Source organism: Danio rerio, chromosome 21 (genome assembly GCF_052040795.2).
Source record: "Danio rerio strain M-AB ecotype USA chromosome 21, GRCz13ab, whole genome shotgun sequence".
Classification (NCBI taxonomy): Eukaryota; Metazoa; Chordata; class Actinopteri; order Cypriniformes; family Danionidae; genus Danio; species Danio rerio.
In genome coordinates this window covers 24,394,907-24,422,851 of record NC_141041.1, presented here as the reverse complement: position 1 = coordinate 24,422,851, position 27,945 = coordinate 24,394,907, and the positions used below count along the sequence as shown (strand labels likewise).

The following is a 27,945-nucleotide window of genomic DNA, read 5'->3' as shown; positions in this document are numbered from 1 at the left end:
AATAGTTTTAACTAACGTTAATTAGTTTGAATTAGATTTGTAGACTGGCTCAACAATGAATGGAATAAATTTACTAAACAGACAACCGATAGTCTTGTCTAGAACATGTCCTATTAAAATAACCTAATAACCTAATTTTATAGTTTTAAGCACTTCAATGTGGACAAAGCGAGCCATTCCAACCGCCCCTTTTCAAATTCAAGTAAGTACAGCTTTTCCCTTCCAGCCAAGTAGCAGCAGACTCCCAGCATTCTTTGCGCGCGGAATGGCGGGTAGTGGCATGAAGAAGTAAACTAGCCTGTATGCTCCCTGAATAGCCCGTTACCGTCATGTCTTCGTTTGTGACAGAAGTGCTCGCCAGCTCAGGGAAACTGGAGAAAGATGACCTCGCCTGCAAAATCTCTAAACTATCACGGAAAGTGGAAGAAACAAAGGTAATAAACGGTCATGTTTAGCTAGCCAGCTGTCAAAAACGAAAATAATAGCAACAATACAGCAACGTGTTTATTAATATAACACGAGTTAATTAGATGAGTTTTAAAAGAGTTTGATTTGAATACGTCATTTTTTATCGTCTTCAGAAGAGGTTGTTTTGCATGTTTGCACACTTAATAGCTTGTTTCTATTGTTAGCATAACGTTACATTGACCGTTGCCCAAAGGTCTTAAAGTGAATTAACAACTTTTCCTCGAATACGAAGTTATTTAAGAGTGATATCGCTTTATTATGCATTGTTGGACAATGAACGCTTGTGTTTTGGTGGTAAACAGGAGTACTGGTGTGACATTGACTGGCTGACGTGTCATGCTGCTGATATCATTGCCAGTCTCTGCCAGTCTGAGCTCTGACTTCAGACAGATTATGTTATTAACCTGATTTTACTCTACAATGTTTTCTTTTCTGATTTTGAGACATTCACAATGATAAGAACATATGTCTGCGTTCTGGTTTATTTATATTTTGTTTTGATAAAGCCATCTGACTGGTCTTTTGTATTCCCTTTATGTGCCAAATATATCAAGAATATAAGATCACATTCAGACTAGTTTCATATAATTTAGTTAAAATGCATATGCAGTTTTGTTCTAATACTGCATTAACTGAAGAAATCTTTTATATGTTGTGCAAGGATTTATTTATTTAAGCATCAAAACAATAAATGTACATGACAGTGGAATGCAACTTGGGCTGCACGATATTGGAAAATTCTAACATTGCAATATTTTCTTATTCTGCGATATATATTGCTATATGAATTACACTAGATGTTAGGGCTGGGCTGATGAACGATATTATATTGAATCGTGATCAAATTTGTCAATAACGATGATAGGCTCTGGACTTTTTTACTTTGTATTGATCTAAGAGCCAATCACACAGCAGAACTGTGCAACAATGGGAATCTAAAAGTGTGTTAATATTAGAGATTAAATAAATTTTTAGCCACTGAAGATTTATCGGCTGAAAATGTTATGTCATTTAATGGACTCTATAATTATTGTGGCTTTAGACATTGTTTGGGTACTCTTTTCTATCAAAAGATAGAAATATATATATATATATATATATATATATATATATATATATATATATATATATATATATATATTTTTTTTTTTTAATATATATATATATATTTTTTTTTTTATATATATATATATATATATATATATATTTATATATATATATATATATATATATATATATATATATATATATATATATATATATATTTATATATATATATATATATATATATATTTATATTTATATATATATATATATATATTTATATTTATATATATATATATATATATATTTATATATATATATATATATATATATATATATATATATATATATATATATATATATATATATATATGAAAAGAATTTATCATTTTAGATTGATTGAGGTGATTCTGTAGGAGAGTCTATAAACATAAAATATAAGAAACAATCTACAAGCACAGATAAATTAATTGAAGTAAAACATGCTAATTAAATAAACATCATTTTATTGTTTTCCAAGGAGTCAAACTGTATTTAATTATACAGTAACTGAATGTTCAAATATAAAATAATACTGCATAGTCTTCATTTTATAAACAATTAAATTAAAGTATTTGTTTTTAATTTGTCAAAGTTACAAATCGTACAATTTTTTATGCCTGAATGCTCTTAAAACTGTCACGCAGTCAGCAGGAACGGTATAGCAGATAATCTTGGCAGTTTTAAAACCTTGACTTTCTCAAACCGCGGTATACCTTGAAAACGGTTATCGTCCCATACCTAAATCCAACTCAACATTGCGTATAATCACTATGTGACTATTGCGAATGATCACATTGCGATAACGATGCTGAAGTGATATATTGTGCAGCTAAATGTAACCATAGTTTTATTAATTTAATTCTTTGTTCCTAAAAAATGAATCATTTGATTATAAAACCATTTAAACTGCACGTTGGCAATAATTAATTTTCATTTTAAACCTTTGTACCTCATTCTGTCACTGTCCTTAAAGCTATCAAGTTTTAAATAACTTGATTTAGTTTGACTTTTACATATTTAATTAAGTAGAGATCATTTAAGTTGAATAATGAAGAATCAATATTTCACTCTTATTTTGGCATTTTATTTTCAGAGATGTTAATTAATACATCAAAGTAGACACTTTGGGCTGAATAATTCATCGTTTTAGCATCAATATTGCAATAGTCACATTGCATAATACGGTGGAGTAATTTTTAGAAACGATCATTTGCAGAGTGTAAAGCATTTGGGCCAATAACAAACAACATAAGTAACTTTAATGAAGAATAATTTTACAGAATTATTAATACAAAGCAGAATATTAAGTTTTATTTTACATTGAATTATTCTATTTATGTGCCAGAATGCTGTTTTTTTTCCTTTCTTTCTTTCTTTCTTTCTTTCTTTCTTTCTTTCTTTCTTTCTTTCTTTCTTTCTTTCTTTTGTTATTTTTTATTTTTTTTGCTCTAAATAATATTTTGTCAATCTAAATGAATAGTTTTAGTAAACAGAGCTATTTAAGCCATCTGGTGAAGTTGTACTCATTGCAATATATATCGCAGAAAAGCTAATTATTGCAGTCAGATTTCAGATCTTGTCATTGACCCATGCATAAAAACTATAGAAGTCAAATGATTATCTAAAAGTATTATTATTTTATACTTTCTTTGTGAGGGTTAAACCATTCTCTCTTTTTTCCCCTCAAAACAGGAAGAGGTTACAGACATGATAAATAAAAAATATATTGAGTTCATACCCAGTATGGAGGGAGCAGAAGAGCTTTTGGAGCAGGTTGAATCTGTTTCCAAAGACATTGATTTATTAAAGAGCTGCATTGAAAATGAGGTATCTTTATTTTGCTTTTAATGAACAATATAGCATGTCAGTTTTAAATAAAAAGATTGATTGTGAGATTAATTTAACACATGATGTTTGCATTTACAGGTTCAGCAGAACCTTCATGATGCTGTAACAGAGTATGCCAAGCTTAAACAGCAGCTAGAGAAAAACACAGCAGTCATAGACCTGCTCCAACATCTCCAGGAGGTAAAGCTGCTGGGAATTTGTATATGCTTAGAGGGTTTTTATAACAAAGCTAGCTTAATGTCTTAATAGTTTACATCACTTGCACATGCTTTATGTAAATAAGCTCACAGTAATATGCTTAAGTCAAGACCACATGGTTTATGTAATGGAATGTTCTCTCATGATTTAATATGCTTTTAAAGTTTGACACAGCGATAGAAGAGTATCACAGGGCCTTGCAGGAAAAGAATTATGTGGTTGCCGCAAAGCAGCATGGAACAGTAAGTCGCATTCAACAATAAATTCATTAGACCTGCTGTCAATTTAATTAACATATTTATTAATAAATACTTTTGACCTCTTCCATTTTAAATGGCATGTAACTGAAATATTATTTGTTGAACAGCTATTTGAATTAGTGTACATGGTTATAAACGTATTCCTGCTTGCTTTGTACAGGCACGAGCTTGTGTTGATGCCTTGAAAACCTGGAAAGACACAGAGTTGCCTATAGTGCGGGCCCTCAGTTCAGAGATCACAATACAGAGAGAGAATCTCATCTACCATCTTGGAGAAGAGTGGCAGAAACTAGCAGTCTGGAAACTTCCTTCCACTAAAAGTAACTACAAAATCACATGACAAGTCACACTCTCTAAATTCATTATATTAATGTTTTTGTGGTAACACTTTAAAATAATGGTCATTAATGTTAGGAAATGCTGTTACTAATATTAACTAATCTTGTAAAGCATTAATTAACCATAGCTCAACATTTACTAATGAATTTTTAAAATTCATTATTAACAATGTGCTTGTTAACATTAATGCATCGTGAGCTAACATGAACTAGCATTATTTAACTTAAATAGCATTACCTAATGTTAACAAAGAAGAATTAATATAAGAAAATGTTTTACTAATTGTTTGTTTTTGTTAGTAAATACATGAACATGAACCAATAGACTATTATTTTAAAGTGTTACCTTTTTGTGAATGATGGTTTAATTTTTATAATTTTTTTTTTTAAATCAAAATGTCACTCCAGTAAAATTTATGATTTTTTTCTGTCTTCATGTTGTAGCTGAGCTCACTGGTGCAAAGTCGTTCCTGAAGACAGCACTTCATTTGAATAAAGGAGGATCTAAGGTGGATGAATCTGTCCCACATGCTCTTCTGTCCAGCATTCTCCAGGCCCTCTCCATTCAAGGAGAACTTCATAAAAAGATCAAACTGTTTGGTAAGACTTGGTGTAAAATCCTATTAGTACACCCACAATGATTTGTTAAATATTTTTATATTAGTTAACTGTGTTTTGTCTTTCCTTTTAGGGCAAGTGTTGTTTAAGTATATACTGAAGCCGCTCATCCTATACCCTTCATTGGTGGTGGAAGTGAGCAGTCAGCCAGAGCAGGGTGCTGTCCTAAGCCTCCAGTGTTTAGAAACCAAAGCAGAGCATCCAGATCCCAGCCAAGTTTACACTAAAGTGCTCACTGTGCTCAAGACGCTGCATGAACACCTTTTTGGTACGTCTAGAAACCATGTGAAAATAGATGGCGATTCTGTGTAATATAGACAATTTAATCATGATTGTTGAATGCAATGCATACATTGTCTTAGAGGTCCTTGATGTAAGGAAAAAGTTGACTTTTTTTATATTAACAGAGGTAAAAAAATTAAATTAAACGACAATGTAATATTAATTGTAATTATAATATTAAAGAGCCCCTATTATACATGAAATAGGGTCATATTTTAGTTCTAAGGGTCTCTAACAACAGTCTAATATGCATGCAAGGTCAAAAACACTTTCATGGTCTTATAATATGCATATATATATATATATATATATATATATATATATATATATATATATATATATATATATTTTTTTTTTTTTTTTTTTTTTAATTTTTTTTTTTTCCTTCATTATTTAAGCAAATAGGATTGTACAAAATTTTTTGGTTGTAGTCTCCTATTCACTGCAGTCTAAGTTTACCCAATTGCGACGACTTCCACTGCTGAGAATCCCAGAAATATAAAAAGGGTGTTTAAAGACATCCAAATTAGGCATTACATTCCAGCAGGCTTATGGTGATATTTGCTTTTGTTTTGTTTTCATCAGATGTGTCTGTAGATGAAAAAAAAGTGTCTGAGATTTTAGGTGGTCTGATATGGGAGGAGATGTCCGAGTGCATCATTCGTGAATGCTTGGTTCATTCAATTCCAGCTAACAGCAGTCAGCTAGCTGAGTATAGCGAGGTAAGACTGCACGGCCAGAGATAGACCTGTCAGCATATGACAACTGCACAGCCGTTCTTTGTAATCCAATATTCAATTGTGTTCTCAGGTCATCAAACAGACAGAGGATTTCGAGAGCAGTCTGAAAGAGATGGGCTACCTCGCCGGGGACTCCACAGAACTCTTAAAATATGCCAGGAACGTCAACTGCCACTTCGCAAGCAAAAAATGCCAAGATGTAATTGTGGCTGCACGAAAACTGATGACTTCTGAAATGCACAACACAGTGAAAGTAAGATGCCTTTAATATAATGTAATAGTCATCAAGCTATGAGAACCTATTATGAGCTTCTTTGTGCTCTCTGCATTCAGATCACTCCAGAATATAAACTCTCAATCCCAAAGCTACCGAGTCCTAGCGGAGGAGAGAAGGAGAGGAAGGAGTCGAGTAAAAGAAGTGGCCATTATGATCAGCAGAGTCTGGAGAATGAAAAGCAGTTGAGTCCCAATACGCTGTGTCTTCCTGTGTGTCGCATTAGTGAGTCTGTGCAGCAGCTGATGGACTTGGCCATACAAACACTGTCTGAGGCGGTGGGCAGCTCTCCCCAGTGGTAAGAAGCAGCCATTACATCCACTAGCTACAACTAGAAGCTGGAATTCCTGATTGACATGAATCTGTGGTCGTCTTTTTTCAGCGGGGTCCAGCTTTTCTATACTGTCCGAAATATTTTTCATCTGTTCTATGATGTTGTGCCTACTTATCACAAGTAAGTTGGTCTCTCTTTTTTTGATAGTTGTATTACAGTTTATAGTTTTTTTTAACCGTTGTGCTATTTTTTTTTTTTTTATGACTTAGGGATAACTTCCTCAAGTTGCCTCATTTGGCAGCCATCCAGCACAATAACTGCATGTTCATCGCTCACCATCTTTTAACCTTGGGTTTTCAGTTTAAACCTTACCTTCCTTTGAAAGATGGAGTGGCTTATTTTGTAGACTTAGTCCCAGGTTTCAGAAGACTGGGTAAGTTCATGGTCTATAATACTACTGAAGTGTTTGAGGACAGCAGTTTTTGTTTTGTTTTACTTAAAATTATATTGCATTAAAAAAAAAAAAAATATATATATATATATATATATATATATATATATATATATATATATATATATATATATATAATTTTTTTTTCCAAAGTATAAAAAATATAGCTATTAAGCATCATGTATCTGCAAGTAAAATAATAATAAGTTACTTTTACTAAATGTTTTTTAAATGGGCTAAAATCGAAAATTTAGGGCTAAATGAATTAAGAGCTTTACTGTAATAACTTATTTGAGCTTGTAAATAAAAAAATTGTATTTTACAAGAAAGTTTTCTGATATTATTTTGTTTATTACTTATAAATTATTTGTTAAATATATGTTTTAAAATAAATCAAATGCAATAATACCCAATCCAAAGCAACCTTATATCAACAGGTAACTGGAAAAATAACTAAATGTGCAGCAAGGCTTTATATGGAGCTCTTGATATTATTTTTTTCATTAAAATTCATAACACATATTTAACTAGTCATGATGATTGTGTTTTAATATATTGTGCACTGTTTACACAACAATAATTTGAGGCTTCTTGTACAATTATTATTTTTTTAAATCTTACTCAATTTTGAATGGCAGTTTAGATGCTCAATTTTAATATGTTTGTTTTTCTTGTGCTTGAATAAGGTGCTCTGTGTTTTGTGGCACAAATGAACGTTCAGAAAGCAGAGATGTTGGAGAGACTGTCCACTGCACGCAACTTCTCCAACTTGGATGATGAAGAAAATTACTCTGTCGCCAGCAAAGCTATCAGACAAGTATGATCACACACCAAAAATACAATCTCCCAAGTGTGTCAGGGAGTCTTAAAAAGTATTAAAAGTTGATAAATCAATATTGAGAAATTTAAGGCCCTTAAAAAGTATTTAAAAAGTCTTAAATGCTAGGTATTTGGAATTTGCAAGCTATTAAATTTGATATAATTTTTAATTATGCAATAAATGGTTGTAAGCTAAAATGTGCCTGAATTAAATCTGCCAATATCACAATGCTTTGTAGTTTATTAAATCTATGAGATCCTGCTAGATTTGATCATGCTGCTTAGTTCACTGCAATAACCAAGGCAACATCATTATTTCTGCAGCTCTATAAGCACCAGCCTGCTGAAATAGCTAAATTTAATACATTTGTATTAAGTATATGAATAATGTTTTGGTTTGGATTAGTTGCGTACATTAATATTTAGTAAATATGCTGTATATACTCTGAGAATAGACCATAAATATTTTTTTATTTTCTGTACCAGTTGTAGGGATGGTATACAGTTTAACCCAAAGAATGAGCAGTCTGTCAGATGAAGAAGAGCCAGAGTCAGAGATTCAAATAAATAAATAAAGTTTACTGAAGATAGTTTGCAGTTTCATCAGCAGAAGCCAGCTTCAACACTCACAATGAGTTCCTAGGCCACTCTGCTTACAATCACTAATCAATTGTACTTATAACAGTTATATTTAACAATTATACTCTCACATAACGTCATTAACTGTGTCATACATATAGGTGTTCTAACTTGATTGGTTAAAACACAGATAGACTATCCACGTGGGGTATGTGCATACAATTCTGAACAGTATCTTAAGCATAAACGTCAGACATCCACTAGACTGTTTAGAGCTGACTCCAGACCTGTAAAACGGATCCACAGTCAAATAGAACACACACACCTAAAGTACAATCGTTTTTTTATCCAGGGCTGAGTGTACTCTCTGTGGTCTTTATCTAAACTGGTTAAAAGCTGGTGTAATCTACATTCAGGCAGTTATATCCTTAATACACAGTCTATCACGAATAATAAGTAGAATCACTTTAAAAGAATTAACCATAAAAATAGCAAAATCACTTTTTCTAGACATTTTAGATAGTAATAACTCATAAAAATAACAATAGAAACAGTTGCTTCCAGTCCTCAGCCCTCAGTTCCTCTCAAGGTCTTCTTGGTGTGTGACCTAGTTTGTTGGCTCCTGAAAGTAGTAGACAGGCAAATGCACTGAACATTCTTATATTAAATAATGTGTTCACTTATTCATTAGTTAAAATCAATTCAAAGGTATATACTCCTTCAAATAATCAAATAATTATATTTAATAAAACAAAGTATAAGAAACAGGATGATTAAAAGGATAAATGTTGGTCCATGATGAGACTGATTGGAAAGCAGTTATTCTTTTGTTGATGCCTTCAGGTTATTCATCAGCTGCGGAGGTTGGGAAAAGTTTGGCAGGATGTCCTGCCTGTGAACATATACTGCAAAGCCATGGGGACTCTCCTCAATACTGCAATATTAGAACTGATTAATAAGATTATGATGTTGGAGGTAAGGCAGTGCACAATGCTGTTTTTCCCCCTTTTTTTGTGTGACACCCTGTTTAAGCCAAGTGCTTTTATTTCAGGACATCTCCAATGTGGACGGTGAGCGACTGCGAACACTGTGTCAAACCATCATAGAAGAGGGACCACTAGTCTTCAATCCACTGCCGGATGAGAACAAGAACAAAAAATATCAAGAAGAGGTTCCTGTATATGTAAAGAAGTGGATGACATTAAAAGAGATCTCCATGGTGCTAAACGCTAATCTACAGGAGATCGTGGACAGGTGATCCATTTATTAAATCTGTTATATTTATCATTTTATTTCCACTGTTATTACTTTTGAAGCCAAATCGGTAACACTTTACAGTAAGGTTGTATTAGTTCATATTAGTTAATGTATTTACTAACATGATCAAACAACAAGTAACACATTTATTACACTATTTATTCATGTTAGTTAATGAAAATACTGTTGTTTATTGTAACTCACTGTGCATTAATGTGTTAATAATATTAGTGTTAATAATGCATATAATATAGTAATGCAACTATTATAGTAAAGGTTAAACTCTGATTAATAAATGCTGTACAAATGTTCTTAATATAGGGTGTCTGCGGGGTCTTAAAGAATTAAAAGTTTATAAATCAACATAGCAATATTTAAGGCCCTTCAAAAGTATTAAAAATCTTAAAAGCTGTTTTGCAATGTATTAAATTTGATATCATTTTTGATTATGCAATGCATGGTTGTTTGCTAAAGTTTGCCTGAATTTAATCTGCCAATATCAGGATGTGGTGTAGTTTATGAAATCAATGAGATCCTACTAGATTTGACATCATGCTGCTTTGTTTACTGCAGTAACCAAGGCAACACCATTATTTCATGCAGCTCTATGCGACAACCTGCTGAATTAACTCGATTTAATAGATTTGTATTCAGTATATGAATAATGTTTTAGTTTTGGATTAGTTTCTTACATTAATATTTAATAAATATCATAAGTTAAAATCTTGTCAGTGTTGAATCCTAAAGTGGTTATAAGGTCTTAAAGTATATGGAAATAGAGACCTTAAATAAGGTCTTAAAAGGTATTGAATTTAACTCTGTGGTTCATGTATATACTCTGTAATTAGTTCATGTTAATAAATACATTAGTTAATATTAATGAAACCTTATTGTAAAGTGTGACCGTCGTATCTAAATATATTCCTTTTTTTTTACTGAATTGGCTCATTGGATAATATTGTTAGATAATTATTATTTGTTTGTTAAGTGTATGCTTTGAATCTTTGTTTAATGTTGACACTTTTAGAGTGTATATTTAGCTATGTATGAAGTAGCCAGTATGTAAATAAGTGGACAAACATGTGCTAAAAATAGTTCACTGGTCAACTGTAGGGCAAATTATTCATGTTTCTTTTCTTTATTTTTTAGGTGGGCAGAGGGCAAAGGGCCTCTGGCGGTGGAGTTTTCCTGTAATGAGATGAAGAGCCTCATCCGAGCCCTGTTTAAGAACACAGAGAGACGAGCAGCGGCCCTCGCTAAAATAGTCAAATAAACAACCAAAAGAACAATGATGCACTTCTAATGCAACATTATGCTACACGGGGCTTTTCCTTGCATATAATGTATATTCTATTTTTCTATTTTGCTGAAAAATGCATTAAAATAAATGCTGTTCTAAGCACATGCCTATTTTATTTTGTTATCAATATATGCTTAAATACCTAAATAAACTGCTGCTCTGGCATGTAAACTTCTCTTAGGCTGTTGTAAGTGTTTCAGTGTGCTATTCAGCCAAAGAATAAAGCTGGCATGTTTTAAACCTGCATGAAGTTAATCTGTGGAGCACAAATCTAAATGTTGAAATGATATAGATTGACATCCTCAGCTACCTTTCACTTGAATTAATTATTTATTCATGTGTTTACAACTGTGAATTATGACAAGTTTTGTCTCTTTTTGTGCAATATATAACAAAGTTATACACCATTGGAACTACTATAAGTAGAGTCCGCTGTATTAATATTTATTTGGAAATTCTACAAAACAAGAATTGAAGAAGAGTGATTTGTAGTCTAGGCGACTTCAGTATAGAGGTGTGGATAGTTAAACTGACTCGACGGCAGTTGTACGTCAGTTCTTCACAGTTTACGATACCGGCTTTGACAGCTTGAAGGTTGCCATGTATCTTAAATCTAATCCTCTCGGGGGAAAAAAATTCTTTTGAAATATTCAGTCAATAACGTAAAATTGTAACAAAATAAAATTAATACTATAACTTGTTTGTATTATATTTACACATATAATCACATGAACTAGAGGAAAAAATACTTTTTGTAGTCTACTGGCCTCACAGGTATAAGGTTCAAAGACAACAGGATTTCAAGCATCAGCATTATTAAAATTACTCGTTTTCATTATTTAAATTTGTGTTTTATTAATTTTTTATCTGAGCAAAAATGTCATGTTTGCATCATGTCATGCGAGATTCGGAACAAGATTTACACACACATCCATTAAATTGCCATAAAGTAACAGTACTCTTTCATACGCTGGTTACCACTGTGTAAGCTTTATTTAATAATATAAATTATTTATATATATATATATATATATATATATATATATATATATATGTATGTATGTATGTATGTGTATATATATATATATATATATATATATATATGTTCAGGCACAATACATATGCTTCGGCTGTTTAATCTTTTACAGCAATATTATTTTACACATTATTTTTACATTTTATTTTCACAAAAGATATTTTAAAAATTAACTCTTGCACTTAATAGATTTTCGATGTATATAAGTTCATTTACAACAGTTTTCAGGAATGAATACTAAATGGTCGTCTCAAGTTTAACCTATATATAATTTTAATAATGTACACATTAATGTTTGGAGCTCTGATCAAGCAAAAAAAAAAAATATTTACAATTTCAATTTTCAACCCTATAATTTCAGAAAAGGCTCAAGAAATTTGATAAGGAGGATTTTGCACATCAAGCTCGTCAATATCTGGCAACCCTGGTGCGTCACCAGGAGGACGAAGCCGAAGGAGAGTGTCGTAAAGTGGGATGTTTTGGAGTGGGGAGGTCATTGGAAAGTGAGGTTGTTCTGTACGTTTTGGGGAGAACAGAACACCACCGCTACCACAGGTATCAGATATTCTGATGCCAGAGTAGCCTTACTCCAATCCAGCGTAGTTTTACAGGACACATCACATTCAAAATGTTGCGTTTAGCGCTGCGAGTGCGCCCATCTGCCAGGCTCACCCGGCCCAGTGTCCTCTCGGGCCCTGCTGCTGCTCCTGCTGCCAGTCCTCGACCCGGACCAGTGTCCTGCCATCATCTCAAACGGTACCACTCCAGCGGGCCTGCCCGGATCCGGAGCTCGTTTCACGGTCGGCGAGTCTGCAACAGCATCCTCAGTAACAGATCATGGGGGCTGAGAAGCCAAACGGCCGCTTTCAGTCAGAGCATGAGAGTCTACAGCCTGCCGCCGCATCAGAAGGTGAGCTGAGATCAGATGATTCATGTTATAAATTTTGTGTAAAATTATGTGTATTGCTTTCTTTCTCTGGATCACAGAACAAAAAAATAATGGAGAAACCGTTTATTTATTTAGCATTTTTATATATTGAAAGTGTTTTCTGTCGCTATGATTGAAAAAGGATAAGAATACAAGGGAAAATAATAACCTGTAATAACCTTTTAAAAGTTCCTTGTGTCGTGTTTTCTGTTGGTGTCACCTTCAAGATGTTCAAGCAGTTCTGCAGTTATAAATATGTCATGAATTCTGTGGGCTGCCAGAGGTCTGTACATCCATTAATGTTGACATACCTAAGTTACAGCATAGACATAACTATTTGAAACAGTGTTGAAGTTGAATACAGTTGGAAACTTTCTTATATTTCTTAAAATATTCTAAATATTAAGCCTCAGTGTGTTTTGTAAGGAAACTGTAGCCACATTCATGGACTTGGAAGGTTTTTTTTTGTTATATTTGAGGCCTGATTAGTCATATTATGAAATATCAGTATGGTAAATATTAGTGTCAAAATATATGTAAAATAGTTTTCCATTACAGCATTTAGTCTAACAGATGTTTTTGTAAAAGTTAAACTTGATCAATGAATGTTTAATTTGACCAGCATTTATTCAAATATATGAAATCATAGAGCAGCACGGTGGCCTCACAGCAAGAAGGTCGCTGGTTCGAACCCTGGCTAGGTCAGTTGCCGTTTCTGTGTGGAGTTTGCATGTTCTCTCCATGTTCACGTGGGTGTCCTCCAGTTTCTCCCACAAGTGCAAAGATATGTGGTATAAGTGAATTAGGTAAGCTAAATTGTCCGTAGTGAATGAGTGTGTATGAATGTTTTCCAGTAATGGGTTGCAGTTGGAAGGGCTTACGCTGCGTAAAACGTTTGCTGGATAAGTTAGCGGCTCATTCCGCTGTGGTGATCCCAGATAAATAAAGGGACTAAGCCGAAAAGAAAATGACTAATGAAATAATAGATGATTATACACTTAAAAATGACTTATGTCGCTTCTTCAAACCTTTTATTTTTAAATGAGTTAAAAACACAGTTCCTATGGTTTTTATGGGCACAGCTAGGTTGTTTGATTGTTTACTTAATTGTTAAATCCACTTAAATTTGTAACAATGATTAACTTAATCGATTTGTGTTAGGACAACATGAAGGAATCGTGCGAAACCCAGCATTTTTTTATATTTGTACTTAATATTATTATATTTTAACAGATAAACAAAAGTTTATCAATCTTGACAAAAATAGTGATTTAAAGGATATTGGCAAGACATAAAGATGTAAATTAAAATCAGTATTTTGTAGCTGCGCTGTGATCCTTGAATAGAGTTGTTCCAAAAGCATTAAAACAGTAATATTTCCCCATTATATATTATGAATTATGAATAATGCTTTATGAAAATAATTCTGTTCATTCTTGCTCATTATTCGACTTTTTTTTTTAACCAAAGTTATTCTCTTACAGGTGGAACTACCTGCCTTGTCCCCCACAATGCAGATGGGCACTATTGCACGCTGGGAGAAGAAGGAAGGTGACAAAATCAATGAGGGAGATTTGATTGCTGAGGTGAGACACAATCAGGGTTTTAACAATAAGACGCCACAGTCTGCTTCTGTGTCCAAATGAACACCTAGTGCCTTGATATTGATGGCTAAACTAGGCAAGTAAAAGCTGATGACAAGCTGGTAATGTGTTGAAAAATAATGCTCACCCAATCCACAAAGTGAAGCACCTGTCAACAAATCAGGATAGAGCTTTATGGTAAATTCCGACTTAATTTGAATTGTCTTTTGATTTGCTCAGGTTGAAACAGACAAGGCTACAGTTGGATTTGAAATGTTGGAAGAGTGCTATCTAGCCAAGATCCTGGTTGCAGAGGGTACAAGAGATGTGCCCATTGGAGCAGTCATTTGTATTACTGTTGACAAGTAAGTACAGTTTTATCTGCTATGCAAAGATATGCTGTTTGTTGTATATATGTTATGTGTCTTTAATTATATTGGGCTGGGACACACAAACCTGACGGTCAACCATAAGGTGATGTCTTTGAGCATCTGTCTGGTTACTTGGTGTGTTCCTTAAATTGCATTTTGTCAGACTAACTTCGTAGGAACTTTACCCTGAGTTACCATCTAGAATCAGCATTGGCTGTCAGGAATGAGAGCTCTCTGATTGGCTGTTCAGCTATGAATCTGAACACGAGAACAAAACCTAAAGTAACTTACGCCAATGGCGCAAACATTGACAGAAAACAAGGAAGCCGGCTGTTAAATATTTGCAAACAATAAGGATTATCAGATATATTTACACACGAATCCCTCTGTAGAATGAGAGAAGTGCTGTGAAAATACATAAACACTGCTTTGTTTGTGGTTTGTGTCTGTGCAGCACAAGTTCCACTTTCAGTTTTTGGAATGAAATTAAAAGCTACTGTCACCTGCAGGTATGGGAAGATGCGTCTTCTCATGCAGGTGAAGAATGGACGTTCTTGTTTCAGTCAGCTGTCTTTGTTTTCACGGCCAGCTTTTTGGTCTAGAGTCCTCCTGGCTGGCCAATACAGTTTGTTTTCTTCACCACTAGTTCTTAGATGTTAGTATCAAGGCTGGTTTATACTTCTGCGTCGAGCGATTGCCGTGACCCATGGCTCATGCCTTGCACGTAGTCGTGCATTTATATTTCTGCGTACTGTTTGTGTTACTCTGCAATAACACTTCCGAAACGCTAGCTGGCAGTAGGTTATGTTATGTTCCTTTGTGTCGAGTTTTTTCGCGGGTTGTACCTTAATCTTGTACCTTAATGTAGAAGTAGCTAAAACCCGCTCATTCAGAAGTGGGAATCAGCAGACATGCAACAATTTTACTCATAAGTTAAACACAAAACATCAGTTTCCATCTGGAGCTCCCCTTCCAGAATTGACACTTGTAAACACTCGCTACATCGGCCCGTGGCTCTCAGCACTTTCCACTCTCGTCACAGCTACCAAGCTGACCAATCACAGAGCTTGTGCTACGCATCATTGCGACGTGTAGTTAAATTTCTTGAGAGGTGCTTGTTAGTTTCGGCTATGTAACTGTGTGAGGGCTATGCGACCGTGCAAAGGTCTGTGCCGGACCATACGTGTGCGCTTGACGCAGAAGTATAAATCAGCTTTCAGTACTAATATAAACATCTAACACTTACAGTTTGTCATTCACCTACATGCATCAATGTTTTTTTTGACATCGCCTCATGCTTTAGTAGATGATTTGTCAAATCTATAGTATTTGACATGTTACGCCTCCGTCAAGACCCTTCTTATTTGCTTTTTCATTTGATGCGCTTGAGCTCAACCACTCTCACTGGCAGAGCTGTGTTTAGACAATGCTATTGGCTCTTTTTTTTATAAAGGGGAGAAGCTACTATATGAAATTTCAAATAAAACTGCACAAAACACTCTATGTTAATATTAATATTTTGCTCAAATGTATTACTTGTCACCACTCGTGACCATGTTCTTTTATTTCATCATGCTCCATATCACTTTTCATGGAGCACTTAATGGATTTAAAATTGCTCTTACGTCCAGTGTTGTGTTCATATTTATGATTGTTTATTTATGAAGCACCGTGGTCTTGCGAGGCACAATTTCATTCCACTGTATGTTCACACATGTAGCAGAATGACAATAAAGCTCAACTTGGATGTGACCATATGTACTATTAAATTAACAAATCCTTGTTACACAGTTACAAGCGAAAATACAAACATATGAAAGATTATGGATGGCACTATGATTTTATTTGGAATCAGAGTGTTGGTGCAATACAGTGAAGTGTGTATACCTTCTTTAGGCAAACGTATTCACAACACGTTCCATAAAGATCACATATTTGATCAGTAATCAGAGAGTAGATGGTCATTTGTGACCGTTAAAATATATTTTTCCATGTGAGTGTGTACAATACTAAAACAATCCAGTCAAATGCATTTTCATTTACTTTTGGAAATGGTTGAAACTGTGCTGAAAAGTGCTTTTGATCAGTTTTTTTAGCATTTATATTAGCATTTGTTTACTTGTAATTAGTGTTGTTCACTTGTAATCAGATGAATAAAAACATATCTTAATACCAGCAACGCTAAGGATTTTATCTACTGGCCCAATTGGGGCAGCGGTCCAGATTTTTACTTGCCCTGCCAATATTTTCACTGGCCCCACCAAAAAAAAGGAAAAGTTAATAACTATTTCTTAGCCACATGTTTTAAATATTGTGTTAAAAATGTGTTTTAATCTAAATTTAAATATTAAAAAAAATTTCATAAATGTATAATGAGCAAATCATTGTGTTCCAAGACAATCTTTTAGCCTCATAATTTGATGTTGCCGTCACTTTGCTGTACTGGTTTTTACCAGTTTACAAAACCTCATAAACCTCATACTCGCAACGTCCAATCAAAAAAGAGAAACAGAAAAGCTCTAAGTATTCATACGCAATTGAAAAATAGTCGCAGGCAAGTTAAACTTTTGTGACAAGGCAGAACAGATCAGGCCAGTAACAATCCTGTCTACTGTCCCGAGCGCGTCGCATGCTGGCCCCCGGGCCATCGAGCAGTCCATATTGTTGATCCCTGACCAGATGTAAACAGGGAACGAAAGTCCTTAAATGTATTTATAATTTAACTGATTGGTCATTTCAATTATGAGAAACTAACTATTTGCTTTTATGTACCTAAATGACATTGTTTTGCCAGTTTTTTAGGTTTAAATATAAACATGCGATGAAAAAATAGACCAAGTAAATATTGGACAAAACTATAAACTGAAAATTAATGTTTTTTTTGTTTTTTTTGTATGTCTGATATAGAATTTATAATGTGTATAATTGATGTGATAGATTAATGTGCGTCCTCTGTCCTTTAGACCTGAGCTCATCTCTTCATTCAAGGACTTTACATTGGATAAAATCACCAGCTCTGCCCCTGCTGCTGCAGCTCCTCCCCCTCCAGCCACACCCACTTCTGCTCCTGCAGCCCCACAAGTACCTGGAAGCTCCTACCCGCCTCATATGAAGGTATGACATCTGGATGAATATCAAAGTGACTACATCATTACTTATTTAGAAGTAAAACCATTTGGGATATGTGCCAGTCTACCACATATGCAAGCGTAATATTATATGTCATAATTAACTTCCTGTTTTGCTTTCTTTAGGTGCTTCTTCCAGCTCTCTCACCCACCATGACTATGGGCACCGTGCAGCGCTGGGAGAAGAAAGTAGGTGAGAAGCTGAGTGAGGGAGACCTGCTGGCTGAAATCGAGACAGATAAGGCAACAATCGGTAAATTAATTCAATTATTTTGGCTATAATTATTATAATTCAGTAATAATTTATGTATTCCTGTCTGCACAAACACGTTAGATGTATGGGTAATGCCTGGTCATTTTTGACAATGTAAGGATTATTATTTTGTTTTATTTGTTTATTAATTTATTTGTTTTTTATTCTTTTGTTTATTCATTTGTTTTATTTCTTTTAATCCTTCAACTATTGAACTTTTTTTGTTGTTGTTGTTTTTCTGTAACTATTATTGTTATTTTAATTTAATATATATTTTATTATTTTATCCAGTGTTATACACAAACAAACACACACCTTCACTTTTTTGTCTCTTTTCCTTTACAAATATCATGTATGTATTTAAATAAAAAAATAATACATCTAAATAAAAAGTATGCTGTGTGTTTGGTTTTATAGTTTTGCATTCATTGTGTCATATATTTAATATTTTAATAATATCTTTTTTTGTTTTAATGAACTTTTCAACATTAACAACAACCTTACTAATCTCAGGTTTTTGATTGGACATGTACACACAGATGCAAATGCATAAACCAGTTTTTAAGAAATTTGCTGTTTTGTTTAGAATTAGATAAGACACTCTTTATTAACACAGTGTAATAATTACTTCCCTTGGTTTTTTCAGGTTTTGAGGTTCAGGAGGAAGGCTACCTGGCTAAGATCATGATTTCTGAGGGCACCAGAGACGTTCCTCTCGGTACTCCGCTCTGTATCATCGTGGAAAAGGAATCAGACATTAGTGCATTTGCAGACTATGTAGAGACAGGGGTTGCTGCTAGCCCACCTCCCGCTCCCACACCGGTAATGATTTCTGTCATCTCCATTATTTGTTGTGCACACTTAACGCTATTATTTTAGGGACAGTGTTTGCCGTTAAATAGATGATTCACTCATAAATGAAATTTTACTTGCCCTTAAGTGTTTTCAAACCTTTAGGAGTACTTTTTTTGTCATTATTGTTCAGCAAAAAAAGAAGATATTTTGAAGAATGTTGAAATCCAGCAGCCATTTCATAGTTGGGGAAAAAAATATGGAAAGCTTTTAATAAATCTCTACTTTTGTGTTCAACAGAAGAAAGAACCAATCTGGAGCAAGTGAAGGGAGAGTAAATGATGACAGAATATTTATTATTAGTTTAACTATCGCTTTAATAGCTGTCATTTATAAATCACAGTGCATTGCAACATCTTTTTTATTGACATGAACAGCATGTCGTGATGTGATGCAATACATTTTGTAGGTCACTGTGATGAAAATCAAGGTCTTGTTTTTTACTGCCATTGTAATATCAGAGTTTGATGAAATGACTACAAGTGAAAGGTGACTTTGCAATATTTGTTGTGTTTTGCAATACTGAAATCATTCCAGCTGTGTGGGCGTGGGTGTCAGAAATTACGGTTAGTTGTGGTATGCACAATACATATGTACTAACAAGATATGGAGATTTTATTTCTGAATTATATGTATGTGAGTGTGTCCGCAGACCAATATTTGTTATTACTTCAAAGTCACAGCTTCAACAACAATCGTGTGCTCTAATGCATATCTTAAAAAGAGTATTACTTTGAATCTTTACCCTAAACAACAATAAATAATTGTAAATGAAAGAATTTAAAACCCCTGTAATATTCTTATTCTATAAGCACACAAGAATAAGAAACAACACAGTAAACAAACACAAAATAATGAGCATGACTTAAAAATGAAAACATGTTTAAAATTTACATTGAAAAACTGAAACCTGAATTCAAAATTTTCTAAATTCCAAGAAAATATTCCACTTATATATTAATTGTTTGTCTTTTGCCCTTTCCACATCATGTGCTTGCGTTTCTGCAGTTTTTTTTTTTTTGTTTTTTTGCACAGTACTCATCCAAACATTTCAGTTAGGTTGAGGTCTGGGCTTTGACTGGACCACTGCATATTTTTAGTTTTATATTTGAGCTGTTGTATTATAAATTTGCTGGTGTGCTTTGGATCATAGTCTAATTTAAAAAAATGCACTTTACTTTTCAGGTGGCCACTCCACCACCAGCAGCGCCAGCAGCTCCCATCCCGGCCCCTGCTGCTGCTCCTGCCGCTCCTGCTGCTGCAAGGAAGGGAAGGGTGTTTGCCAGTCCTTTAGCCAAGAAGCTGGCGGCTGAGAAGGGAGTTGACATCACTCAAGTCACTGGTAGGAGATATTAGGGTTTCATTAGGTTTCATTTGCAAGAGAGACTAGTTTATATTGGCCCAGTTTTTCCTTGTATTGTTTAGTGGTAATTTTATGTGTTGCACTGACTGAAGTGAGGATTTTCTACTCTTGTGTCAATAGGAACTGGACCAGATGGCAGAGTCACCAAGAAAGATATTGACAGTTTTGTTCCACCAAAGCTTGCTCCTGTAAGTCATTACATTTGCAATCAGCCAAGCTTTGTTTTCATTTTTTAACACACATTGTTTTGCAGAATTCCCTTTTATTATTCCTGCCATAATTTACTTTTTACCAGGGCTATTTAATAAGAAACTTGAAAGCTATGCATAATCTTTTTGTTTAATAAAATATTTTAAAATGATTATAAAATAATCTAATTAGATCTTAGACAAAAGATCACTTAAGGAACTTGTCTTATGAGATCTTTTTTCCTCCTGTTTTTATTTGTTTATTATTTTATTGAATGTATGCAACTTTTGTTGTAAATGTACAGCACAAATCTTGCCATGAAAATAAATAACCGCAGCTGCTGACATGAAATTAATATCAAACTTATGCTACCCAAAAATAAGAAATGTAGAATATATTGTCAGATTTGATCATTTATTTAACTGCCACTAAGTTTATTACACTTAAGGTGTTTCTGCAAACATAATTCTCCACAAATCTAAATACAAATGTAAATTAAGTCTGTAGATTCTTGGAGTGCATTAAAGTTTGAGTAGCAAAAATAAAACTCAATATTAAAAAAAGACTATTGCCAACTACAAAAACTATATTTTCACTTAATCTGTTCTTTAATATGAAATATTGGGTAATCAAATATATTATTATGAAGCCAACTAGAATGAGGGTATCCCAAAGTCTTAAAATGTCTTAAATCTACTGAAATATTGTGTTGTAGGTCTTAAATATTTTTTTTAACAGGACTTAATTTTCTTTTGTTCAATCTGGTCATTAACAATGATAAAATCACCAACACTCCCAATATCAATGAAACTTTTATTCAAAAATAGCTTTTTTAACTCTCTTTAATATAATGTTTTAATTACTTGCCTTACAGTAACATTTGTTTAAACGTTCTTGAGGATTCTGACCTGACTTATATTTTTTAATAATTAAATTTTATAATTGTATTATTAAATGTATTAAATTATAATAATTTTTATGGGGCAAGTGGAAATCTTTTCCAACTGGGATTAAAAAAGGGACTAAGCCGACAAGAAAATGAATGAATGAACCTGCAGAAACCCTGGGCATAGAATAATAATTATTTTAAAAAATTATTGAAACAAATAAGACTTCATTGTATAGTGTAAAACATTAGTTGAATATTTTTCTCTTTTTTTTAAATAATGACATGCTAGTCCTGCCTACATATCCAAATTAGTCTGTAACGAAACCTATAAACTTTATATTAAATTGTGAAATGTGTCCAAATAATTTTTTCATTTCTTTTGCTCCAAAACATAATTTTCTGTCACCAGGCTGCAGCTGCTGCCCCGTCTGCACCCACCCCCAGTCCTCCTGCTGCCCCTGCTTATGCTGCTGTACCTACCGGAACCTTCACCGATGTCCCTATCAGCAATATCCGCAAAGTGAGTCCACTGACCACACAGACCACTTCATATTTTCTGTGAATTCATTACCCAAAATGTTTTGATTTCCTGCAATGCTTCTGTAGGTGATCGCCCAGAGGTTGATGCAGTCAAAACAGACTATTCCTCACTATTATCTGTCTATCGATGTCAACATGGACCAAGTTCTTGAACTCAGGAAAGAGCTCAATGCTGTGAGTCAACGCAGTTTGCATGATCATGATGCGGTAGTGAGCTCATTATTGCAGTTTTCCTCAACTGAAACTGTACCTTCTCCCTATGATCAGGAGGTGAAAGCTGAAAACATCAAACTCTCGGTCAATGACTTCATCATCAAGGCCTCGGCTCTAGCCTGTTTAAAGGTGCCGGAGGCCAATTCCTCTTGGATGGACACAGTCATAAGACAGTGAGTGCACTCCTATTCATTACAACACAAAGGAATATAAATGTCTGGTTTTTGGTTTGTTGTTTCACATTTTGGTGGTCTTTTGTGGCTGTTTGATTAGATTTGACTAGAGATGTCCAGATCCGATCACATGATCAAAATATCGCCCCAATCACACGGTTTCAGACTCGTTCAAAATCAGAGATTACCTCCCTATCAGGACTGGAATATATATGATTATTTTTCTCATTACTTGTTAACACATCTATAGTTATGCACAGAGTTAGAAGTTTTTCTTGACTTCACACAGAAATAGCAACATATGCAGCATGACAGCACTTTGTTGCAGCGACACTATTGGTTAAATGCTGGCAAAGCAGAACACGGAAGCAGCTTGAAGCAGAAAGCGCGAGTATGTCTGTGGTCTGGAGGTATTATAAAGTTGATGATGACAACATTGCCATTCCCAACATTATGGGATATGTAATCTTGGCATTACAAGAGGTGGAAAGGAAAGGGCTACATTTAACACAATGAACTTGATAAGACACCTCAAAAATAAATGTAGAACCTCGATTTCAAATGCCTGAGTAAACAGAGAAAGCTCTGCCAGCCCTTTATAAGAAGATTTCTGACAAACTACTTGTTCTCTTAGAAGATGTACCCCATGTTTCATTCACCACAGACACATGGAGTTCGTCCAGAGCTCTCATGTCTCTACTAAGCCTTACCACACAATGGATTGACTGCATCCTGCATCTGTTTCTTTGCTCTTCTTTATTCTTTTTTATGTATTATAAAACTATCAGATCAGGTTTTGGTATCGGTAGATAATCAAAATCAAATGACTTGGGCTCGAGGGCAAAAAAAAACTGATAGGGACATCCCTAGATTTGACCACATGAGCATTGGCAATGTAAAAAAGTAATTGAATCAGATGTGTTTCAAATGGGGATGCATGTGGTATTATATATTGCGATATGAATACAATTTCACCAGATGACTTAAATATCTCTATTTGAAAAGAAATTATCATTTTAGATTGGGATGATTCTGTAAGAGAGTGCGTCTGCAAAAAATGTAATCGACAAAGTGTTTCGGTTAAAACCTATAGTGGTTATAGGGTCTTAAAATGTATGGAAAAAGTCTTTAAAAAGGTCTTAAAAGGTATTGAATTTCACTCTCTGGTTCCTGTATATAATCTGAAATTAAAATAAACTGTGTTTTATTGTTTTCTATGGAGTCTTAACATTATTCAGGTAAACGGTAACTGAATAATCAAATGTGAAACAATACTGTCTTGTCTTCTTTGTATAAACAGTTTGATAACATTAATCATTATTAAAGTTATAACCGTACAGTTTCTTAGGCCTGAATGCTTTTAAAATTTTCACACAGTTACAGGCCTCAAAAAACAATTGCAAAATGATCAATTATAATCCGGACTCAACATTGCATATTTTTGCGATGTGACTATAGACCCCTTTTACATTTCCAGGTTACTCAGGCCCCGTTTACACTAATGCGTTTTAGTTTGAAAACGCATAAGATTTGCTACGGTTACGCAATCCGTCCACACTACGCCGGAGTTTTCGAGTGCCGAAAACGGAGCATCTTGGAAACGCTGAAGAGGCCGTTTTCATTCTAAAACGATGCTGAGACATCTGAAAATGGAGGCGGGGCTGCCGACATTCGCCACTTTGATTGGGGCTTTTTCTCAATATTAAGTAGCCTAACGTTACACACAATTCAGTCCTGCATCCTTCAATTCAGACTTCGCAAGTTTGATCAAGGCTGCAGTCTTCCCCTCCTCAGTTTGATATGGAAAACAGACTACAGAGGACACGGGTAAATCTTCAAAGGGATCTACAGTGTACTTTATAACTTCATTCACATCACCCTGGCTACGTTGTTTCACTTTCTCAACAATAAAATGAAAACATGATATGAGAAACTGCCTATTTTCATTTTGATATTAGCAACTTAACAGACAGCAGAAATGTTGAGGCATTGTGCTGCATTTATGAGCGTCATTTTCACTGTGTGGATATTTATTACAAAACGGTGCCTAAAACATTACTGCCTCCTTTCAATTTCAGTGAAAATACTGAACATACCCTCTCTATTGCTGAATATCAGTTTTAATAATCGATAATGGCCATTATAAAAGTATAACATACAATAAGTTTCTACATTATAGGAAATAAAGGCAAGCAATCAGTCAATACAGAATTTAGGCTACGTAGTTACATTAATTAACCTATCTTTGCGCTTTGCCAAAACACGTTACCTGAGAATAATTAACAGATTCCAATGACCAAAGTCGGGGAATATGTCATTAGATATAGACAACAAGACGAATGAAATATAACGTTTAATAAATATAGTGAGATTAGATCCAGCGGGAGATGCTTGATGAGCAGTCATCTATCTGGGTAGATAGGCTGGAGCGCTTGCCCGAGAGTGTGTGTGTCGTCACGGGATGTGCGTTTTCAGCGTTTTGGTGTGGACGGAGAGCTGTTCAGAAATGCAGGGTAAAACGCTAGTGTGGACACGGATCGTTTTTTATTTTTAAAATGCCGTTTTAAAACTAAAACGCATTTGTGTAAACTGGGCCTCAGTAGCAGAAGGCATCGTGATTGGGTAAACTTAGAGCGCAGTGAATGGGAGAGAACAACAAATATTTTTTTACAACCCAATTTACTGAAATAAAATGAGAAAAACTCAACGATGGTGTTATTAAGACTTTCAGAAAACTGAAAAAAATAGTGTGAGACTAATTACGGCAGCCAGTCAAATTTACCGTCCCGCCCCAATAGGGGGCTGTATTAGAAACACCTCGCATAAGCGGTAATTAGTTTTCTGTAATTTGATTTGAAGATGATCTAATACATTCAAAAATCTTTCAATAGTTTCAAAACTATTTCTAAATTCAGTTCTAGTTTACAGCAAATTAATAAATTAACAGTAATAACGAAGTGTGTTATATCCAAATACACATGCTGTGCCCCATATGGTCTAAAACCTGACAGGTGGACAAATCTAAGCTTGTTTTTAATAAAACAAATATAAATATGCACGTAATAAATAATACTGCTAATAATATTAAAATTATACAAAAGCAAATTGTTATGATTTAATTGAAACTAGCAAACAACATTTGTGTCATGCCTTGCGCCTCAATGCGCCGGGTGTATGATAGGGCCTCTTGTTTTAGTGTTGTCAATAGTAGGGCTGGGCAATTAATCAAAGGGGATTTTCACACATTTTGTCAGTAAAGTTGATTATAGAGAACCTCTTGCAACAGTGTTTACTACGCAGAGTTCACTGATAAGCCATGCGAAGTAATGTTTAAAATTTAAATCAATTTAATCGATTATGAAATCGTAATAATCATTCTGTTATAATGGCAGCTGTGTGGGTAGATGCTCAATGAACTGCACTTAAATACCACATTTAATAACATGTTTTTACTCGCTTCTTAACTTCAGTCAAGTGTGTGAAATCATTTCTTTTGTGAGGTCATTCTGTAGTTTTTTTGTGATTTATTAGTCATGCTTAATTAATGAAAGCAGTTAAAAAGAAGATATTTTGAACATAACTGAAAACCTGTAACCGTTGACTTCCATAATAGGGAAAACAAAAAAGTCAAAGTTAAAGGTTTCCAACATTCTTCAAAATATCTTCTTTTGTGTTTAACAGAAGAAAGAAACTCATAAAAGTTTGTAAACGTAAAGAACTATCGGTTTAGGACTTGTAAATAATGTTTTTTTCCTCTCCTCACAGAAATCACGTGGTGGATGTTAGTGTGGCGGTCAGCACGCCTGTGGGTCTCATCACTCCCATTGTATTTAATGCTCATATTAAGGGCCTTGCAAATATCAGCAAAGACGTCTCCGCGTTAGCTGCTAAAGCACGAGATGGGAAACTACAACCTCATGAATTCCAGGTAAAATACATAAAACATACTGACCCTAAACTCTAATATAATGGCTATTTAAAGAATAATAATAGAACATATATACTTATATTAAATATATATGTATGAAATATATGTTTTCTAGGGTGGAACCTTCACTATTTCCAATCTGGGCATGTATGGCATCAAGCATTTTTCAGCTATCATTAATCCTCCTCAAGCCTGCATTCTGGCTGTGGGTGGCTCAGAAAAGAGACTGCTGCCTGCGGACAATGAAAAAGGGTGAGCAAACCAAATAAACTGACAATCAACTGCCATCACTAATAACGTCTGAAAAGCAGAAAAATAAGTCTTCTACTGCATGTGTTTTCTGTGTCTCTGATAGGTTTGACGTGGCTAACATGATGTCTGTGACTCTGAGCTGCGATCACCGGGTGGTTGATGGTGCTGTTGGCGCTCAATGGCTGGCAGAGTTTCGCAAGTTCCTAGAGAAACCGTTTACCATGCTTCTGTGAGCGGGCGCTTTAAAACACGTCCCGGCCCATAATGGACTGTAAGATTTGGAGAGGTGTCTCTCTCTCTCTCATTGGTTATATGCTCTCCCTGGAAAATCCTACAGGCAGTTCTCTCTCTCTCTCTCCACTTTTATTATTTTTCTTCTCACTCTTATACTCCCTATCAAATGCTGTATTTTTACAACATTGCTTCCGTAAGCCTGAAGTAACCTCTCAACCCAAAGTTGTAAGTCATTATTAAGTCATTTTCTGGAGTTTTAGGGGATAATGGCGGACAAAGGGTTTCCGTTTTTGTTTTAGGATGTTGTTACAAGCACCGTAAGTATATTTGCCATTTGATCAAAAATAACGGTTGTGTCCACATGCCATGGTTTGGTTAATAACACACTTATTGGCACAATATCCTTTCTGTATGAGGAAAAAAGGGATGAAATCTGGGGGTGTTTGTGCCAAATATTATCCGACTACTATTAGAATTTATTTGCCATGATATTCAGAGCATATTTTTCTTTTCTGTATTATTGCATAGGAGTCGTACATATGATCTGTAACTCCCTGCGTTTAATATCTAGGGTATAAATTATGTTTTTTTGCTGACTGTGGAGCAGGGTTTTGATATAGGCAGTTTTATTTATTACATCTCTCACTCCAGACAAAGCACATTAGTGCCTTTGCTCCTGTTTATTATTGCACCTAGGGTTTTATCTTTAAATGGTGACATATTTTCAAGTCGTTCTTACATAACGCACAATTCATGGGGTGAACTGCTGTCATAAATAAACCTATGGAGAAACAAAAGAACAGTTCCCAAATGGAATAAAACACTAGGCTGGATATATGTCTTTATATCTTGTAGAAAGGTATGGTTTGTTCAAGCTGGGGATGTTTATTGGCATGGTGTCAGTGCCATTTGGACAAACAGGGAGTCAAACATTTTTCCATAAGGAAAAAATAAGACCAATATTCCATCAATATTTAATTTGACAAAAAAAGAGAAGGAATAAACAAAAAAGAAACAAAAACATGGTATGTTGCCTATTTTATGTTTTTTATTTTATTTCAAACGTATGTGACTTCTTACAGGTCTTACATTTATATACAGAGAATCATTTACATTTCAATACAACTGTAATAGTGTAACAGAGAATATAATATTTCCATAAAGAAAGCCTCTTTGACTTGCCTGATTTTTAGATAGATAGATAGATAGATAGATAGATAG

The 27,945-nt window shown here is 34.3% G+C and overlaps 2 protein-coding genes across 4 annotated transcripts; both read left to right on the top strand.

The window, feature by feature from the left end:
* The first annotated feature begins 274 nt into the window (after window positions 1–274).
* Window positions 275–11,036, top strand: zw10 (zw10 kinetochore protein). Its single transcript, NM_200141.2, is given in 16 exon segments — window positions 275–434; window positions 3,247–3,381; window positions 3,481–3,582; window positions 3,765–3,842; window positions 4,021–4,180; window positions 4,643–4,798; window positions 4,890–5,084; window positions 5,684–5,820; window positions 5,909–6,091; window positions 6,172–6,410; window positions 6,495–6,566; window positions 6,656–6,819; window positions 7,524–7,654; window positions 9,079–9,210; window positions 9,287–9,489; window positions 10,642–11,036. Coding segments are annotated over 16 exon segments (2,316 nt in total). The 5' UTR covers window positions 275–329; the 3' UTR covers window positions 10,766–11,036.
* A 1,241-nt stretch (window positions 11,037–12,277) lies between these two features.
* Window positions 12,278–27,891, top strand: dlat (dihydrolipoamide S-acetyltransferase (E2 component of pyruvate dehydrogenase complex)). Of its 3 annotated transcripts, none has more exons than NM_212667.3 (14): window positions 12,278–12,738; window positions 14,241–14,342; window positions 14,580–14,704; window positions 17,674–17,824; window positions 17,965–18,091; window positions 18,738–18,913; window positions 20,129–20,285; window positions 20,427–20,494; window positions 21,794–21,904; window positions 21,991–22,098; window positions 22,192–22,310; window positions 26,076–26,238; window positions 26,354–26,490; window positions 26,594–27,891. In NM_212667.3, the coding sequence occupies exons 1-14, from the start codon at window positions 12,457–12,459 to the stop codon at window positions 26,721–26,723; spliced, it is 1,956 nt and encodes a 651-aa protein (NP_997832.3). In that variant the 5' UTR covers window positions 12,278–12,456; the 3' UTR covers window positions 26,724–27,891. The 3 variants fall into 3 exon arrangements, 1 of the variants encoding a protein (NP_997832.3); XR_015519474.1 differs by having other exon boundaries at window positions 12,290–12,738; window positions 22,192–22,701; window positions 25,148–26,238; window positions 26,594–27,745; XR_015519475.1 differs by having other exon boundaries at window positions 12,290–12,738; window positions 22,192–22,720; window positions 25,170–26,238; window positions 26,594–27,745.
* The last annotated feature ends 54 nt before the right edge of the window (window positions 27,892–27,945 follow it).